This window comes from Heloderma suspectum, chromosome 2 (assembly GCF_057233095.1).
Source record: "Heloderma suspectum isolate Gila_16-S chromosome 2, 16-S_ref, whole genome shotgun sequence".
Classification (NCBI taxonomy): Eukaryota; Metazoa; Chordata; class Lepidosauria; order Squamata; family Helodermatidae; genus Heloderma; species Heloderma suspectum.
The window spans coordinates 261,438,777-261,455,118 of record NC_139459.1 but is presented as its reverse complement, the minus strand read 5'-3'; the positions used below and the strand labels follow the sequence as shown (position 1 = coordinate 261,455,118).

The 16,342-nt window shown below is 43.7% G+C and overlaps 1 protein-coding gene across 1 annotated transcript in view; it reads left to right on the top strand.

The window, feature by feature from the left end:
• TRPC7 (transient receptor potential cation channel subfamily C member 7) overlaps positions 1 to 16,342 on the top strand; it is a 205,971-nt gene that overhangs the window by 112,185 nt on the left and 77,444 nt on the right. The window contains exon 3 of the mRNA XM_084832415.1: positions 11,170 to 11,334. Coding sequence (XP_084688541.1) covers positions 11,170 to 11,334 — 165 coding nt within the window. The remainder of the gene's footprint in view (positions 1 to 11,169; positions 11,335 to 16,342) is intronic.

Genomic DNA, 16,342 nt, shown 5'->3' with positions numbered 1-16,342 from the left:
CTAGATATATTATCTATTTCAAAATAAAAATATAAAGAAAAGCAAGAAAAAATAAAAGAGAAAAGAGAATAAACCAATATAAATATAATCATTTATCTTCTGAATTAGCCTGAGTCATATAGACTAAGCATAAACAGTTAATAAAGCTTGTTTAAAGATTCCAGTTCATGGGGTTGTAACAGAATTCTCACACATTTTTATGTTAAGCCAAGTCTCCGCCATTTCATAATTTAAAAACTTCTTCATCTGACCTTCAGACACAATACAAAGTGTAGCAGGATATTTTAAGTAATATTGTAAGTTCATTTGTTTTGCCATATTCTTTGCATTGATAAATTGCCTTCTTTTATTCGCCACCTCTTTGATGTAGTCTGGGAATAACATAACTTTATCTTGTTTCCAGGAAAGGCTTCCAGCCTCCCTTGCCAAGCACAGGATATAATTCTTTGTGGAGACTTTTGCAAATTGAACTATGATGGTGTAATCAGTCCCTTTAGCATTTGGCACATGAAATGACTGCTCAATATCAAGTAAATAATCAGATGAAATAGGGAGTATCTCATGCAAAAGTTTATCCACAAAAATAGGCAATTTTACATCATTAGGCAGATTTTTAATCCCAATAATCCATACTTTGAATCTTTTCGTGAAGGCCTCTCGTTGAGAGATTCTATCAGAGATACTTTAAAAACAAATTTGTGATGTAGTTTCATTTCCTGCCACTTGGTTTTCAAGCTCATTAATTTTCGTCTCCATTTTTTGCCATGGCGCATTAATTAAATATACAGCTCCTTGCAGTGCAGTGATGGAATTTTGGATTAAATCCAGCCTTTTGACTTGCTCCATAAATTGCAAAGATAAAGTCTTTATCAGCATAAATAATTGCCCTATATCTTCTGTCTTCGACACTTTTGATACAGAGGATACGGGGGGAGTAGACGCCAGCTCCTTTCTTCTCCTCAGCACAGACATGTTTCTCTCAAACAGATCTTACAGGTCCTCAGATGTTCTCAAATATTGTTAACGTTTCTTAAATCATCCCTCAGAGGTTGTTGGTATTTCTTAAAGCATATATTATTATGGAACATGTCAGCCCTGTTTTCTCCTATAAAATAGGAGTCTCAGTACAGCTTTTTGCATTGGTAAAGCTCTGGGGAGATAATCCTGGAATCCAGCTCCCCTACTATCGCGTGGGACTTATCTTTCTCCAAGATGTTGTCCAGAATTGTTGTCTTGCCCCACCTTTCCATTCCAGGGGGGAGATGAAAAGGTTCTTCAACCTTTTAAAAAGCTGTTTGAGAAAGCTCCCACGGAGACCTGTGGGAAGCTACCAGAGCAACATTGGTCCCAAGAAGTCCACATCAGAGGCATTCTCAAAGCGCTAGCCATTAACCTTTCCTTTCTAGGGCTGAATGGGATGGCACTTTCACCATCTGTTCTATGGCATCCAGAACGTCTGTCTGTCTGTCTTTCTCCCCACCCCCACCGCCCCATAGTTCCTTCTATAAACAGATTCCTCTTGAAGGTTCCTGGAGCTGAGGGTTGAGGCAGAGTAGATGGAAGTAGCCACACCCTTCATGGAAGCCAGAGTGTCTCTTTCCCTCCCCTCCCCGCATGTCCAGTTGTGAACTGCTCATAAGAGCAAAGATGTGTGTGTGGGGGGGCTTATTCTCCTGTTCTGATGCCTGGAGTTTACCACAGCTTAAGTGCTGACTAGGGATGTACGAAACTCACCTTTGCTCCATCCCTCCACGCGGAATCCTCGACGGGGTGGGAGGCAATCCGGTCCTCCCCCCCGGAATCCTTGATGGCCAGCTTCGCTCTGCGGCTAGGCTGCGGAGCAGCCGTCCAGGGCCGTCCACAGCTGGATTTCTGGCCACAGACGGCCTGGTGCGGACGCAAATGGCAGCCACAGTAGCGGCCGCCATTTGCGTCCAGCCAGACAACCTTGATAGGCTATGTAAGAATTTACGTAGCCTATCACGGCTAACCTCAAAAAAAAAAACCCAAAACAGTAGCGTATGCAAATGGCGGCAGCTACGGCGGCCGCCATTTGCATTCCCTATTTTTTGCTGATTTATCTTAGGTAAATATTTACGTAGGCTAGAACGGCAAAAAATAAAGGAATGCAAATAGCGTCCACTATGCTATTTGCATTCCTCTTTTTTTTCGCCATTTTATCTTACGTAAATATTTACGTAAGATAAATCGGTGAAAAATAGGGAACACAAATGGCGGCCGCTGTAGCTGCCGCCATTTGCATACGCTGCATTTTTTGTTTTGTTTTTTGAGGTTAGCTGTGATAGGCTAGGTAAATTCTTACGTAGCCTATTACAATCCAAGGATGGCAAGGGCGGCAGCAGCAGCCCTGCCGCTGTAGGCCAGGATACCAGCCGCCGCCGCCAGAGCCGCCACCTCCGGAGCCGCTGCCACTGCCGCTGAATCGACCCCAGGTAAGTGCCGTCCCAGGGGGATTCTGTGGTGGGGCGGTGGGGCAGGAGTAGGGATGGATGAAAGTCCCTTACCTGTCCTCGAAGCTTGCTTCGCGGTGGGGGGGAGGAGCTTCGCTTCTCCCCCCGAAGTTCATGCGAGGGGGGGAGGCGCCCCGCATCGCCCGGCCAAAATTCAGGCCAGGCGGGAGGCACCCCATCCCTTGCTGGCGAAATTCAGGCCAGGTAGAAGCGCTCCGTCTACCCGACCGCGAAAAAAACAAAAACAAACCACCCCCGTGATAGGCTACGTAACGATTAACGTAGCCTATCATGGCTAGATTTCCAAAGTCAACCATGATAGGCTACGTAAATCATCACATAGCCTATCACGGGTGACTTTGGGGGAAAAAAAAAAGCGCATATGCAAATGGCGGCCCCCATAGGGAGCCGCCATTTGCATTCCTTATTTGGTCCCTGTTGTTTACGCAAATAGCGTTGCCCTTATTTTCACCTTAGTCTACGTAAATCTTTACGTAGATTACAGGGACCAAATAAGGAACGCAAATGGCGGCTTCCTATGGGGGCTGCCATTTGCGTACGCGCTTTTTTTTTTTTTTTTTTCAAAGTCACCCATGAAAGGCTACGTGACGATTAACGTAGCCTATCACAGCTGACTTTGGAGATCTAGCCGTGATTGTTCAGTCGTTCAGTCGTGTCCGACTCTTCGTGACCCCATGGACCATAGCACGCCAGGCCTTCCTGTCCTCCGCTCTCTCCCGGAGCGTGCTCAAGTTCATATTCATTGCATCGGTGATGCTATCTAGCCATCTCATCCTCTGCCGTCCCCTTCTCCTTTTGCCTTCAGTCTTTCCCAGCATCAGGGTCTTTTCCAGAGAGTTTTCTCTTCGCATTAGGTGGCCAAAATATTTGAGCTTCAGATTCAGTATCTGTCCTTCCAATGAGCACTCAGGGTTGCTTTGCTTTAGGATGGACTGATTTGACCTCCTTGCAGTCCAGGGGACTCGTAAGAGTCTTCTCCAGCACCACAGTTCGAAAGCATCAATTCTTCGGTGCTCAGCCTTCCTTATAGTCCAGCTCTCAGAGCCATACATTACTACTGGGAAAACCATAGCTTTGATTAGACGGACCTTTGTTGGCAAGGTGATGTCTCTGCTTCTTACTATGCTGTCTAGGTTTGCCATAGCTTTCCTCCCAAGGAGCAAGCGTCTTTTAATTTCATGGCTACAGTCACTGTCTGCGGTGATCTTGGAGCCCAAGAAAGTAAAATCTGTCACTGCTTCCATTTCTTCCCCTTCCATATGCCAGGAAGTGATGGGGCCAGATGCCATGATCTTAGTTTTTTTAATGTTGAGTTTCAAACCAGCTTTTGCACTCTCCACTTTCACCCTCAACAAGAGGCTCTTTAGATCCTCTTCGCTTTCTGCCATTAGGGTAGTATCGTCTGCATATCGGAGGTTATTGATAATTCTCCCAGCAATCTTAATTCCGACCTCTGATTCATCCAACCCAGAATTTCTCATGATGTACTCTGCATATAAGTTAAATAAGCAGGGTGACAATATGCAGCCTTGTCGTACTCCTTTCCCAATTTGGAACCACTCGGTTGTTCCATGTCTGGTTCTTACTGTTGCTTCTTGACCCTTGTACAGGTTTCTCAGGAGACAGGTAAGGTGGTCTGGTACTCCCATCGCTTTAAGAATTTGCCACAGTTTGTTGTGATCCACACCACCAAACGCTTTAGCGTAGTCAATGAAGCAGAAATAGACGTTTTTCTGCAATGAAAGCAGAATTAGAAGTTTTTCTGGAATTCTCTTGCTTTCTCCATGATGCAGTGAATGTTGGCGATTTGATCTCTAGTTCCTCTGCCTCTTCGAAACCCAGCTTGTACTTCCGGTAGTTCTCAGTTCGCATACTGCTGAAGCCTAGCTTGTAGGATTTTGAGCATCACCTTGCTGGCATGTGAAATGAGCGCAATTGTGCGGTAGTTTGAACACTCTTTGGCGTTGCCCTTCTTTGGAACTGGAATGTAAACTGACCTTTTCCAGTCTTGCGGCCATTGTTGAGTGTTCCAAATTTGTTGGCATATTGAATGCAGCACTTTAACAGCATCATCTTTTAGGATTTTAAATAGCTCAGCTGGAATACTGTCATCTCCGCTAGCTTTGTTGTTACTAATGCTTCCTAAGGCCCACTTGACTTCACTCTCAAAGATGTCCAGCTCAAGTTCAGTGACCGCACTATCATGGCTATCAGGGACATTCAGATCTTTCCTGTATAGTTCTTCTGTGTATTCTTTCCACCTCTTCTTAATCTCATCTGCTCTGCATCTGTTAGGTCCCTGCCTTCTTTGTCCTTTATCATGCCCGTCTTTGCACAAAACGTTCCCTTGAGATCTCCAATTTTCTTGAAGAGATCTCTAGTCTTTCCCATTCTGTTGTTTTCCTCGATTTCTTTGCATTGTTCATTTAAGAAGGCCTTCTTGTCTCTGCTTGCTATTCTCTGGAAATCTGCATTCAGTTGGATATATCTTCCCCTTTCTCCCTTGCTTTTCGCTGCCCTTCTTTCCTCAGACTCTTGTAAAGCCTCATCAGACAGCCACTTGGCTTCCTTGCATTTCTTTTTCTTTGGGATGGATTTTGTTGCTGCCTCCTGAACAATGTTATGGACCTCCATCCATAGTTCCTCAGGCACTCTGTCTATCAGGTCTAATCCCTTAAATCTATTAATCACCTCCACTGTATATTCATAAGGAATATGATTTAGGTCATACCTGAATGGTTTAGTGGTTTTCCCTACATTCTTCAATTTCAGTCGAAATTTTGCAACAAGAAGCTCATGATCTGAGCCACAGTCAGCTCCAGGTCTTGTTTTGACTGACTGTATGGAGCTTCTCCATCTTTGGCTGCAAAGGACATAATCAATCTGATTTCGATATTGACCATCTGGTGATGTCCATGTGTAGAGTCGTCTCTTGTGCTGTTGGAAAAGAGTGTTTGCTATGATCAGCATGTTCTCTTGGCAAAACTCTTATTAGCTTTTGTCCTGCTTCATTTTGTACACCAAGGCCATGCCTGCCTGTTATCCCAGTGATTTCTTGACTTCCTACTTTAGCATTCCAATCCCCTATGATGAAGAGGACATCTTTTTTTGGTGTTAGTTCTAGAAGGTGTTGTAGGTCTTCATCGAACCGATCAACCTCAGCTTCTTCGGCCTCAGTGGTTGGGGCATAGACTTGAATTACTGTGATGTTGAATGGTTTGCCTTGGATTCATACTGAGATCATTCTGTCATTTTTGAGATTGTACCCTAGTACTGCTTTTCCCACCCTTTTGTTGACTGTGAGTGCTACTCCATTTCTTCTAAGGGATTCTTGCCCACAATAGTAGATATGATGGTCACCTGAATTAAATTCGCCCATGCCTGTCCATTTTAGTTCACTGATTCCCAAGATGTCGATGTTCAATCTTGCCATCTCATGTTTGACCACCTCCAGCTTACCTTGATTCATTGATTTAACATTCCAGGTTCCTAAACAATATTGTTCTTTACAGCATCGGATTTTCTTTTCACCACCAGACACATCCACAGCTGAGTGTCCTTCTGGCTTTGGCCCAGCCGCTTCACTCTTTCTGGCGCTACTTGGAAATATCCTCTGCTTCCCCAGTAGTATATTGGACACGTTCCGACCTGAGGGGCTCATCTTCCGGCGTCATATCTTTTAGCCTTGTGATACGTTCCATGGGGTTTTCTTGGCAAGAATACTGGAGTGGGTTGCCATTTCCTTCTCCAGTGGACCACATTTTGTCAGAACTCTCTGCCATGACCTGTCCGTCTTGGGTGGCCCTGCACGGCATAGCTTATGGCTTCACTGAGTTATGCAAGCCCCTTCGCCACAACAAGGCAGTGATAGGCTACGTTAATCGTTACGTAGCCTATCACGGGGTTTTGTGTTTTTTTACTGCACTTGTAATGGCGGCGGCGGCAGCCTGTCGAAAGTCCGGCTGCCGCCCCCGCCCCTGACGAAGACAGGGACCCGCCGCCGGGAGGGACATTCATGAAAGGTAAGTCCCATCCCGGGGGGGGGGGTGGAGAAATTCACCTCCGATTTCGGGGGGCCGAATGCGTTGGTATTCGGCCTCACCGAGATTCGTGGAGAAATTCTCAGAAATTCTCCGCCATCCCTAGGGCTGTTCTGCCACAGATTCTGGGGGGGGGCGGATTCTAAAGAATCCGGGCTCACTGGACTCCATGGCAGAATTCTCTGCCATCCCTAGTGCTGACTACCAACAGACAGTGATGGCATTGGTGAGGCCAGTGATGGTGTCAGGATTGATTCTGAGTGCAAGGAGATAGTTAGCAGCTCAGATTCTGAAGAGGAGTAGCCAGAACTGGAGGAGGTTTTTTCACAGGCCAGTTCAGATATGGATAGGTGTGCTTCTCAGGTTACCGACTCCCAGATGGCCAGGCATGAAGCTTCATCCTTACCCCCCCCCCCGTGAGAAGCAGCGAGCAGGAGGAGGAGGGGATTGGAGACTGTGACCTAAGAGACACGAGGCGGTGGCACAGAGCTAAGAGGGAAACGTCACAGGGGCAGAGCTCAGATGGTTGACCCAGTTAGCAATGTGTGAGAGGCTACGCAGGGAAGCATCACACAAGGGGCGGGACCTCCCTCCCTAAGTTAGCCTAGCCAGAAAATCTCCCTTTCAAACTGCGGGCAGCTTTCGGTGATCCCATTTGAATCCCCTGGGGGCATTCCTTTGTAGCCAGAGAGTCTTCTAGGATTTGCATCTGTAATGAACCTGTGAATAATGAATTAAAGGCGTGAGAGTGAAGCCTCTCTTTTGTGTGTTTGTGAGTGCTTGAGGAAAGAAGGGGCCAAGGGAATCCTGACAGCTGGTCCCTAACAGTATCTGAAAGTACTCTTTGGACTGGAACTGAGAACCACAATTCTCAGTTTACTTGTAGAAAAAGGATATGTGCAGGGCTGAGCAGAATGCCTCTGTCCCACTTACCACATCACAGTTAAAACCATGTGCAATGCTCAAAATGTCATTGGTTATCCATAGAAGTGAATGGTTCAATTACTGATTAAAAAGTACCAACATAACATGTGGCTTGCTTAGTTAGCCACCCTTGTGCAGCCATAAAATTCTTCCATTATTCATGGAAGGCTCCAGGAAGCACATATATACTGATCTATTTTAAACCTGGCATGTAAAGACTATTGTACTGCAAAAATTCCACATGGATTGAGTGTTCCAATTACTATTAGAAAGCATTAGGCCAATCAGTAGTTTGCTGATCACCTATCCTCATTCAGCTATGCAGTTCTTCCACAGCTTATGGAAGACCACAGGAAGGAGGGATTGGGACACATTTATTCCGTTTGCATTTTAGTGTGAACCTACCTAATTTGCACTTTCCGAAGCAATATGTGAATTGTGATTATCTTTCAGTATTCGCACGTCTCCAAATTTGGCAATTCACTTCCCCATTCAAAAAATCACATACAGAAATGTGTATATGAGGAGGAATGTCCATGAAAATGTGTATGGATTTCCATGCAGAGGTATTTTTTTTAAGTGAACTGATACAGAACTGGGATGAAATTAATGTAAGATGAATGAGCTTGACTGAGTTTTAAGATCCTCAGGAGAGGCCCATCTTTCAAGGCCAATTCCTTCAGAGGCGTGTTTGGTGGTGATGTGATATAGGGCCTTTTCAGTGACTGCTCCCGGGCTGGGGAACTCCCTACCGAGGGAGGCTACTTTGGCTCCCTCTCTGCTTTTCTTCTGCCTGCAATCAAAGACATTCTTATTCAAGCAGGCCTTTGGTGTGTAATCGGATCTGTTGGGTTGAGTGCTGTTTTTATCCTGTTATTGTTGTATTTTTAATTGTGTTTTTAATGTATTTGTTATTATTGTTTTAATCATGTTTTTAAAGTGTTAGTTCCTATGATTGTAAACTCCCTTGAGTGTCATTTTCTTGGAACAGTGATGGGATACAAACCAAATAAATGAATAAATATATAAAATAAAGATTGGAAAAATGAGAAACTGAGAGAAACTAGAATCAACAGATTCATCCATCCCTGACAGGAAGCTCCTATTAAGTCATGGCTTTTAACCCTAGTGACTATCCTGTTGCATGACAATTACTTTTTTAAAATTGCTGCTATTGTTGTTATCTAAGGCACGCTCTGTTTCAGTAATTTTCCCAGTTCTTCTGTTCTCCAGCTGACCATTTCCACCCTCAGTTTGCTTTCAAAGCTCAAATTAGACAATATTTAATGATTCCAAATGTGAGATGTCATCAACCCTCCAGGAGGACTTTTAACATTAAAACTAATAAGTGCTTCATTTGCGTTGTACAAAACATTTTGGACTCTAGCTTTGCCTTTGGCATTGGCTTGATTAAAGGCAGGTTTAATTCTCTATATCGTTTCTACATGAGGAATGAAAGGCAAGCAGGGATTTTGATGATGGCTTTTCTTCCTGCAAAGGAAATGTGTTCAATCTGGTGGAGAACAAACATGGTACATTTATTACAGTACGAGTGGGAAATTGAAAAGTACATGCTGAACTCAACCACACTCTGAAGTTCCATTGAACTGAAGTAAAGATCTATTGGTCAGAGAGATATTAAGGGTCACTGACAAGGGCTGGCCAAATGCAACTTCAAGCCTACATTGCTTTGCACCTTGCCTTACTTTCCTCTTTGCACTGCCCCACCCAAACTATGTGTTGGTGAAAAACACATAATCCAGAGGATCAAGTGTCATGGGAGCTCCAAAGTATGCATGGATCTCCGCATGCACAGTGCTTACTACATGTTCTGGGGATATAGGTTGTAAGAATGTCTGTAAAAAGCATGTGTTCATATGCAGTCAAGTATGGGTGTAGAAGGGAGTGTGTAGCATGTAGTCAGTTTGCTTTTTAATCAGTCGGATATGCCAGTTCCATGGCAAACTGGTTTACAGTGGCATGGTGAAATGGGAGACTCCCTATGGTGAAGCTGAGCAACTGTACACAAATGGCTCTCTAATGTTAATGCAGCCTCTGCAATTCAGTTTCAAGTGACCGCTACACAGCTGTATTTTAACTATATTTGTGTCAATGAAACTCAATGTTTTCTGACAATGATACAGTATCCTTTCCATCAGAGTTCTGTTGAAGATTTTCACAGACTTCTTAAAAGTGACATTATGAGCTCTCAGAAAACCAATATTCATCCACTGCTAGATGTTATCCAGACCTCCCTTTCCTGATTCCTAGAACTAGTTGCAGAAGGGCAAGGTTCTAGGTGTGCCAATAGTACCCTTAGAAAGCAGATCTCTGGATACCTTCCCACCCTTTAAGATCTCACCACATTTTACAGATCTATTAGCTACTCCTGTAATCTATTAGGTACTTTTGGAAATTCTGTGAAAATGAAGGTCACTAGGGCTGATATCTATGTATTCCCTGCTCACTTGTGACACAGTTCCTTTGAAAGAGCAGAAATAAAGAGAGGAAAGTGTCTGAAAATGTCTGTCTCCTAATACCAGAACTCAGAGTCCTCAATGAAGTTGATAGGCAGTTGATTCAGGACAGACAAAAGGAAGTACTTCTTTACAGAATGCATAATAATTAATTTGTGAAATGTATGAAATCTACTGCCATAATATGCAATGATGGTCACTAGCTTAGATGTCTTTAGAAGTAGATTAGGCAAATTTGTGGAGTCCAACACATGCTGGACTTGCTGAGTCATCCTGCAACATTTAGAATTCTTTGAAAAATTAGATTTCAGATTAAGCTCACTACCATCATTGCTGCACTGAGAGAAAAGTGAATATGAAGGCAGACATGGACAAATCAGTGTATTTCCAGTCCATGTCAGTTTCTCATGTATTCAGTCAATTCAATCCAATTTCTGTGTCAGTGTACACATTTAAAACAAAACAAAAATACCACAAGAAATTTACATTTATTTTCATATAATTTTTCCCCTAATGCATGCATTTTGTCCACAATCTTCCCTAATATATGCATTTTTATATGCAATCTTTAGCCTATAACTGCACTGCAAAATTCAGAGAAGTGTGCAGATGTTCCGATCTGCATATTATTTATTTTATTTAATGTATATTATTCCAGGACCATTTCTATGCAGAAAACCAGACATTCTTCACCTTCCATTTTGTAATGTTTTCTTGGATAACTTTCAAAATGTATGTTTCACACCAGACATCTTAGATGAAGAATTATGAGAGGTGTTTGAGCATGCTTTGAAAGTTACACAGAGCAGACCTACATTTGAGAATACAGTCAAAATGAGAATACTCTAGTACTTGTGTTTCTGTGACTGCAGATGTTCAGATGCATAACACAAGACAGCAACTCAAACTCCAGTTGCTTGCCACTGGCCACTGTTGTCAGAGACAAATCTGCATGGATAGGAAATCTCAGCTGCTGGACCAAGTCATGTTTTCTTTGATAAGATACAGATGATGAGTACTAAATGTAGGGTGCCAATCTATCAGTTTGGTCTGAACTTTTGCTGCAAGCTCTAAATGTTTCACAAGTGCTCTATTTATTTATTTTTGGCTGCCAAACACATTCACTTGTCTCCATGCAGGGCTCCACATTCGAGGGATGCATACTGCTTAGTGTCTTGACACTTTTATATACACTGCAGGCATATTATTTGATTGTCCTTTATTTCTCTCTTGCAGTTTGTTGCCCATCCCAACTGTCAGCAGCAGTTGCTCACCATGTGGTATGAAAATCTCTCAGGCTTACGCCAGCAGTCGATGGCTGTGAAATTTCTGGCTGTCTTTGGAGTTTCCATAGGCCTTCCATTCCTTGCCATAGCATATTGGATCGCTCCCTGCAGCAAGGTACAGATTGGTTAAGGTGCATGTTTATTTATCATTATTTACACATGTCCTGTGGGCTTGATACAAATGCAGAGGGTTTAACTAAGATCACAAATGAACCTTGTCATATTCAATTGAACAAGGATTCGAAGAAAATCTGGAGGGCCTCTCGGTGGGTGACCCAGGGGATGGGAAGAACCCAACCAATCAGTAGCAAACTGCATTTTGAATTTTGTTCCCCAATGTGCTAGGGATGAAAAGGAAAACAACAATACTTAGAGAAAGGGGAGAAAGGGGAGAGTGTAAATGTGGGAGGGCTTGCTGCCAGTTTTACTAGTTACTGGCTGTCATGTGTGAAAATGAATGCCCTTACAGGATCTATAGGTGTCTACTGGGAAAACTTGGAGAAATCTGTGCCATGGCTGAGTGGTAGACCACATCCTTTACATGTACCCATGTTCAGTTCCAGATATCTCAAGTTAAAAAAGCAGGAGTGGACAATGCTGGTGGACTGCAACTCCCATCAACCAGCATAGCCAATGGTGAGGGATATGGGAGTTGCACAAGTTGTCCACCCCTGAGTGAAAGGATCTCAGGGAAGCAGTGCTGGGAAACAAGATCACTTCCTTAGACCTTGACCTTGGAGAGCTCCTGCCAGTCTAGATTAGATTAAGCAACTTTGATCCAAGCATAAGGTAGCCCCATTTGTCATGGAAGAAGAACTGAAAGATTAAGTGCTAAAGGTAGGGATGTCGCAGAAGTACAAGAGAGGTGGAGTCCAGCAGACTCCCTCCTTCCCCATTAAGTCTTCCAGACCCCACTCACCAAGCTGCCACACTCACCAGACCCATTCGCTGAGCCTCCGCACAGACTGTGAGCACCCAGCAGCTGCCCGTTCCCTCGCCAAGCCACCATTTTGCCAAAAAAAAAAAGCTGGCTTGGGTTTTTCCATAAAAGTAATGTTGCAGAAATGGCTGCTCATCCAGGCAGCCAAACAGGGGCAGGCAGCCAGTGGGGGTTTGGTGAGCACCTGGTGTCATGGACAGAGGTGAGTTCTTCCATCCCTAGCTAAAGGTTGGATGCGACTTAGTTATGCTTAGAGTATACTCATTGAAATCAGCGGGACTTAAGCTAGTCATGACTAATGTCCCATTGAATTCAATGAGTCTACCCTAGCATGACTAAGTCTGGATCAAACCCTGTGAAGAGACTGACGTAAAACTGAGATAAAAATTTATCTATTATGTTTTGTTTTGATCACTGAGGGTCTGAATGAGTTAATAGTAAAATAAAAATGTATGCTCCAGGCTTGTGCCTGAGGAAAGTTATATTGTAAATATGGTGTGCTGGCAAATTGGCAGCTACTGTTACCACTAAGAGGTGAAAATGAAGCCAGGTTTTTGTCCTTATATATGGGAAGGTAGGATCGAAATTGGGACCATCTGATTGGAGAATAACTGAACATTCTAAAGATGCCCATTGGTTCTAAGTTTAAACCAAAGTGGTAAGATGGAATGTTGTCCACACCAAAGATGATTGGCTGGAAAGTTGTCTGACTAAGGAACTGTGGAGAGGCATCTAGGAGGAGTCTGTCAGGAGGAATCTGACAGGGGAGTTTGCCTGAGGAAGAGTCATTATTTAGGAGGTGTCTTTGTGAGTGGCTGGGGAGCCTGAAGAAGACAACAGCCAGGAAGAAGAGCAGCTACAAGCCCAGGAGGCTAAGCAGAGACCATATGAGGCAGAAACTGAAGCAGGTCAGCAAATGAGGAGAGGAAGACTTCTGGAGCAACCTTTGGAGGAAAGAGCTGAAAACTGTATGTCAGCTGGTGTGGGAAGACTGAGTAGCTCCTGGACCAAACTAAAGAAGACTAAAGGAGAAGCCTGGTGAACACCCTTGAATGTTCCATGTGGACATCAGCCCTGACAGAAAGAAGACTGCTTTTCAAGCCGTCGTTGTTAAAGCTGTGACTTATGGGGCTTGATAAGGGAATTGACTTAAGGCTCGTTAGGGATAGGGGCTGGAGCTTCTAACATCTGATTGGTGGTAAAGCTAACTGTATAGAAACCCTGTTTAAGGGTGCAATCCTATCGGGATAGGTAGCCACCTTCGAAGTTGGAGGCGACTGCCTATCCAATACAGGGCAGGAGAAGCGCGGAGGGGATTGTCCCTTCCGCACTTCAGCTGCTCTGCATTTGCGGCTAGACAGCCGATTTTGGCTGTCTAGCCGTGGGAAGGTGGAGCGGAGGAAGCAGCTGCTGGACAACACAAAGGATGTGTTCTACCAGCATTTCTGCCTTCCCTGCCCTGCAAGGCCCCCTGGAACACCCTGTTTTTGCCGCTCCATGCTCCTCTTCTGAGTGCAGAGTGCAGGGCAATTCTGAGCTCCCAGCAAAATGCAGTGTGTGTGTGTGTGTGTGTGTGTATGCAGGGGGAAGGTTGGTTCTCAGGGAACCGACGTATCCTATGACCATCTAGCCACTGACTGGTTGCCATAGGATTGCTCCCTAAATGTAGTAATAACTTTCATAAATAATAAGCTTTATCATTTTATTTCTTTTTAATAAAAATACTATATATCTTTGTTTACTTTCCTGGTACATCTGATCTGTTTTGTCTCACACCTAATGACCAGCTTTGTTCAGTCATTCAGTCGTGTCCGACTCTTCATGACCCCATGGACCATAGCACGCCAGGCCTTCCTGTCCTGCGCTCTCTCCCAGAGTGTGCTCAAGTTCATATTCATTGCATCGGTGATGCTATCTAGCCACCTCATCCTCTGCCATCCCCTTCTTCTTTTGCCTTCAGTCTTTCCCAGCATCAGGGTCTTTTCCAGAGAGGTTTCTCTTCGCATTAGGTGGCCAAAATATTTGAGTTCAGCTTCAGTATCTGTCCTTCCAATGAGCACTCAGGGTTGATTTGCTTTAGGATGGACTGATTTGACCTCCTTGAAGTCCAGGGGACTCGTAAGAGTCTTCTCCAGCACCACAGTTCAAAGGCATCAATTCTTCGGTGCTCAGCCTTCCTTATAGTCCAGTTCTCACAGCCATACGTTGCTACTGGGAAAACCATAGCTTTGATTATACGAACCTTTGTTGGCACGGTGATGTCTCTGCTTCTTACTATGCTGTCTAGGTTTGCCATAGCTTTCCTCCCAAGGAGCAAGCATCTTTTAATTTCATGGCTACAGTCACCGTCTGCAGTGATCTTGGAGCCCAAGAAAATACAATCTGTCACTGCTTCCATTTCTTCCCCTTCTATATGCCAGGAAGGGATGGGACCAGATGCCATGATCTTAGTTTTTTTAATGTTGAGTTTCAAACCAGCTTTTGCACTCTCCTCTTTCACCCTCAACAAGAGGCTCTTTAGATCCTCTTCGCTTTCTACCATTAGGGTGGTATCGTCTGCATATCGGAGGTTGTTGATAATTCTCCCGGCAATCTTAATTCCGACCTGTGATTCATCGAACCTGGCGTTTCTCATGATGTACTCTGCATATAAGTTAAATAAGCAGGGCGACAATATGCAGCCTTGTCATACTCCTTTCCCAATTTTGAACCAATCGGTTGTTCCATGTCTAGTTCTTACTGTTGCTTCTTGACCCTCGTACAGGTTTCTCAGGAGACAGGTAAGGTGGTCTGGTACTCCCATCACTTTCAGAATTTGCCACAGTTTCTTGTGATCCACACAATCAAAGGCTTTAGCGTAGTCAATGAAGCAGAAATACACACTTTTCTGGAATTCTCTTGCTTTCTCCATGATCCAGTGAATGTTGGCGATTTGATCTCTAGTTCCTCTGCCTCTTCGAAACCCAGCTTGTACTTCCGGTAGTTCTTGGTTCGCATACTGCTGAAGCCTAGCTTGTAGGATTTTGAGCATCACCTTGCTGGCATGTGAAATGAGCACAAATGTGCGGTAGTTTGAACACTCTTTGGCGTTGCCACATTAAATTAAAGGGGTGTCATTTAATGGTGGCAGCAGAAGTAAAGGGAGGAATTGTCCAGTGGTGAGGGAGGATCCTCCACATTTGGGGATAGGGGTGGGATGGCTCTAGTGTAGAAGCCCTCACCCTAAGGAGAGGTTCTTCACAAACCCTAAATATTTTTTATCATCATTGTGGAGAAAAAAGCAGCATTTCTCATTGAACAATCATTGGCCTTTTCATTCCATCTAGAAGGCTCTCCAGAGCCAAGTGATGGATGAACATATATGGCTAAATGTAATAGAAATGGCCCACACAGAGGCAGCTTGCTAAGCCATTAACAGTGTTTTCTCTGATGTAGTTTAAACATGTGGGTGGGTGGGGGCTTTGACCTTGGCAGATGCAATAAATTACACATATGTGGACAGTTAGGAGAAGCTCTAACACCCAATTTGAAGACATTAGTCTGTAAAAATCCTAGCCTTGGAGACTGCAGATAAGGCGCAGATAAGGCAAGATATGGGATTTAAGTGTTAACACCATTCAGAAAATATATCCTAAGCAGCATTTCTGAAAGTAAATGATGAAGACATGGATCTCTTTGTTTTGGTTTTCTAACAAATGAATACATCGTTTTGTTCTATTTGGTGTTCTTTAAGACTTTTCTCAAGGTATTCCTTCTGAATCATAACCAGAACGATAAAATACCAGTTTAAGAATAGAGTTTGTCTGTGTGTGGGAGGGGGGCAGATGTTGGAGAGCACCAACTGAGCAGAGACAATGGCTACAAAAATATCAACATTTCCAAGTTTGTTTTTTGAGATGATTCTGAAGTTCTGAAGATCTGCATTATTTATCTAGCTATAAATGAAGTTTTTATGAAGATTTGAAAGCTATAACTCCAAGGAACATTTCTACAGCTTGGAAATAAAATATTGATGCAACACTGATTGAATATGGAATTTTTTACATAAGTGGAGAAGGAAAATGAGATTTAAAAGAGTTCAGTTGCTTTTGTGCTAGCTCAAATTTATTTCAGTAACAATGCATGTGCTTACATTAATTGTGGAATGTAGGCCTAGGACCCTATTAACTTAATGGCCTAATCC